The following is a 3,921-nucleotide window of genomic DNA, read 5'->3' on the forward strand; positions in this document are numbered from 1 at the left end:
CATTTGACCCATTCTGCATTGCCATCCCATGCATGTAACCATTTGTGAGTTGCTGATTATCTTGCAATAGACCTCTGGAGTACTCAGACCTTATAGAAGGTTGCTGCTGCGTAAAATTCAAGGCATGGTGTGAATTTGAAGATTGCCATCTCTCTGGAATAAGAAAGAAAGGAACGTTTTAAATCTCCAGCATAAGCTAGATAGAAGCTAGATAGAATATAAGTGGACAAAACGCATACCAGGTTGTTGTGTGCTACTATAACTCTTCAGACTGGCAATGCTGGATGAGTCTATATGCCTCTGGTTTCCAACTAAACCGTTACTGAAACTGGACCAGCTTCCATCAACAACCTGAGACTGATGGTGGTCTTGAGATAGGCCTTCTTGTCCAAAGAAATTGTGGATCCTCTCTACATATTCGTTCCCAGGCATAGATTTTAGCTCCTAAAAATTATTATAAAATATCTGGAACCTCGAAAAGAAAGAGAAAAGAGTTCAAGATTGTGGACTCCTTTGATTTTCAAATTCGGATTTAAATAGAGGAAGGAACATGTTCAACACCTCTTTCCACCGAGAGAATTCATGAGCTACCTCCAGCTAACATGCTCGTAATACTTCCTGTGAAACAAACATAACAGTTACTGCTTACTTGAAGTTTAACACACACAACAACAAAAAATGCCCGTCAAGGTCAAGTGAAGACCACAGAGCATAATCCTCAACTCTGATTCACTACATAACAAAACATAGGAGTACATTTGCTAAATCAGAAAAAAAAAATAAAAAATTACAGAATTGCTTTAAAATCTCGTGAATCCATTCGAGATCAAAATCAAATCGAAGCTCTTGTATACACACTAACCAAGAATTCAACCTCAAAACAAGAGCTTTCCATACTTCAAATTCCTACCGATAAACTTCAATTATTGAGTATTCTAAATCAATCTCACTTACTAAAAATAAAAGTTTAGGGTTTCTAAAAAGGGAAAGAGAAAGATGTGAACTTACACTTGTATCTACAACAAAGGGAAAGCCTTTCTTCCTCCAACATCGATTTTGAAAGAGTACTGCGTTAGGGTTTCCGAGCGAGAGAGAGAGAGAGAGTGATCGAAATTTTTTCAACGGCGGGGGCAGGAGCAACGACTGAGGTTCGGCTTCGGAAGCGAGTTTCGGGCTCGGGTCCAAAGCAGACGGCTCGTTTTACATTAGAAAGTCTCTTGTGGAGACAGAAGGTTATAGAGTTGGTGTAAGTGTGTGTGGGCCCCAGTGACGGACCATTGCAACCAAACCCACCTAAAACGTTGATACGTACGACATGTAGTAAACATCATCTCATAAAAGACTTTCTTCAGTCGTTTTTGTTTAGACTTTTGCCGATTTTATCTTATAAGCCACAAGAAAATTTTGGGACAACGTTATACATCAATTAAATAACGTTTCATGTTGTATAACTGATCTAGGACTTCAATGGGGAAGCTCTAGAGAAGTTTATCAAAGAGTCAAGCATTCCAGTACTTGTCACCGTCTTTGACAGTTATCCAAGCAACCGTCCATATGTTGCATCATTCTTTGACAGCTCTGCCACTAAGGTAACTTGTTATGTTTGGTTCTAGCTTTTGCATTGCTCTTAATTTTTAAACTCTTCTATGATCTTTTGGTTTTGATTGGTTGTTGTAATATTCTGAAATTCTGGTAATGATGTTTGTTAACTTCACTGGAGAATCAGCTGAATCTCTAAAATCAAAGTTCCGTAAAGTTGCTACATCTTACAAAGGACAAGGTCTTTCTTTCCTTGTTGGTGATGCTGAGGGCGGCAAAGGCGCCTTGGAGGTTAACTATTACATTATTTGTCTATATCAATCATTTTCTTATGCTATAAGTTACACATCACTAAGCATAGTTTGTTCCTTGGTATAACAGTACTTTGGAGTAGAAGAGAGCCAAGTTCCCCTTGTCATTATCCAGACTCCTGATAACAAGAAGTACTTGAAAGCAAACGTTGTGGTTGAGGAGGTTTGTTTCATTCTTTTCACCCACATTCTCGTGATTTTTTTTATTTAGAAAAGCTACGTAGAATCAATATAACCAGGCCAGGATCATATATTTTGTGGGCCTTGTGCTCATATATAAAAAATCTACTAGGTGTTTTCCTACACCATGTGCAGTAAATTTTTTTAAAAATTTAACTTATATTTAAAAATAAATTTTATTAAATATTATAGATTTTACTATTTTTTACTAATATTTAATATAGATTTGATATATATTAAATCAATTTGTAGAAAACTAATAAAAATGTTATAAAATTGTATAATTATCAAAAATTTAGCCTAAACAATATTTATAAAATTTGTAGATATATAAGAAACTAATGATATTACGATTAAATATTTAAATTTTAAAAAAAATTGCAGAAATTTTTGAAATCTTTAGTAATACAAATTGCATAATTATACAAAATAATAATATTTCGAAATTTGAAATGTTATATATGAATATATTTATTTATGAATGATGTATGAGCTATTACCATATTTAAAAAAATTACCAAGAAATATCAATATTAAATGTAATATATGAATTATTACCATATTCTAATAAGTTTGCCAAAAATATAAATCAACATTAGATGAAATTATCTATGTCATATTTTTCTGGAAGCAATGTCATCAATTTTAGTATATTTCCGGAAGCCATGTCATCAATTTTAGTAGTCATGTCATATTTATTTTGTGAAATTGATTATAGAAAGAACATGTGACAAAATCACTTCGCAAATATAGTCTAGTTTTGTTCCAAAAAAAAATATAGTCTAGGGGATACAAAATTGTTGTTCTGTTATTGTGAATTTAAAAATAAGGACGTTAATCTATGTGTTTTTATCAAATCAGGGCCGTAAAGAAAATTTCCAAAAAATGAAAGGACCTAATGCAAATTCACTTAGAGCACATGGCACTGAATATAACCAAACTTAATGAACATGTTTCCTTTAGGTCGGGAAAGTTTCTGAGTACAAAAACATCTCAACCTATTCCAGCTGAAAACAACGAACCAGTGAAGGTTGTTGTAGCTGGCCTTGACGACATAGTTTTCAAGTCTGGAAAGAACGGTGAGCACATTTTAGAACTCTTAATATAATACCATTCGTTTCGAATTTATTACAAAACAAAAACTGATAAAAAAAACATCAAAATCTTATATGTCAGTCTTGATTTTGATGTTGCCCAAAACTATCCCCGATCTTGGACGAAGTGGCTTTGGCGTTCTAGAACGACCAAAGTATGATCATAGCAAAACTAGTAAGCTTTCTGTTTCTTTCTTGTTGTCCATGTAAAATCCACTTTGATAATGATGTGTCTTAACGACAAATGTAGGTGGTGTTGAAAAATAAATTTGATTTGAATTAAACATTATTGGGTTAATCATGTGTTGATCCAAAACTTAGCCCAAATTCTAGAAATATCATCCACCTCCTTAAAATAAAAATCTAGATATTCTTATAGAATTATCTAGATAATTAAGATAAAAGTAATCTAGATAATTAAGATAAAATAATCTAGATTTTTAAGTAGAATTTTCTAGATTTAAGATTAAAATATGTAAGATATTTTGTACTTTGGAGGCTATAAATACCTCCACTCTCTTCTCATTTTGTATCATCAAGAAATAATCCAAGTTTATAAGAAACTTTCAAGTAATAAGAGTCCTCTTCTAAGTTATAAAATCTTTTTTCTTCACAAAGCTTCTTTCTCTTCAAACACTTAAACAATTTCTCCATCTTTATAAAGTTTTTCATTCCAACAAATTGGTATCAGAGCTATAAGTTCCTTTTTGAAGATGGCAAACAATGGTGTTCCCTTCCAAGTTTCATTGCTCACTAAGAGCAACTATGACAATTGGAGTCTTAGGATGATGGCTATC

At 32.9% G+C, this 3,921-nt stretch overlaps 1 protein-coding gene and 1 pseudogene across 1 annotated transcript in view; one reads left to right on the plus strand and one right to left on the minus strand.

Moving 5' to 3' along the window:
* The window catches only part of LOC106324623, a 6,443-nt gene extending 5,234 nt beyond the window's left edge, over positions 1-1,209 (minus strand). Inside the window, exons 1-4 of the mRNA XM_013762563.1 lie at positions 1,009-1,209; positions 562-618; positions 240-465; positions 6-153 (exon numbers count right to left, since the gene is read on the minus strand). Coding sequence (XP_013618017.1) covers positions 6-153; positions 240-432 — 341 coding nt within the window. The 5' untranslated portion in view covers positions 433-465; positions 562-618; positions 1,009-1,209. The remainder of the gene's footprint in view (positions 1-5; positions 154-239; positions 466-561; positions 619-1,008) is intronic.
* A 1,740-nt stretch (positions 1,210-2,949) lies between these two features.
* LOC106323830 overlaps positions 2,950-3,921 on the plus strand; it is a 4,679-nt pseudogene continuing 3,707 nt past the window's right edge.

This window comes from Brassica oleracea, chromosome C2 (assembly GCF_000695525.1).
Source record: "Brassica oleracea var. oleracea cultivar TO1000 chromosome C2, BOL, whole genome shotgun sequence".
Lineage (NCBI taxonomy): Eukaryota > Viridiplantae > Streptophyta > Magnoliopsida > Brassicales > Brassicaceae > Brassica > Brassica oleracea.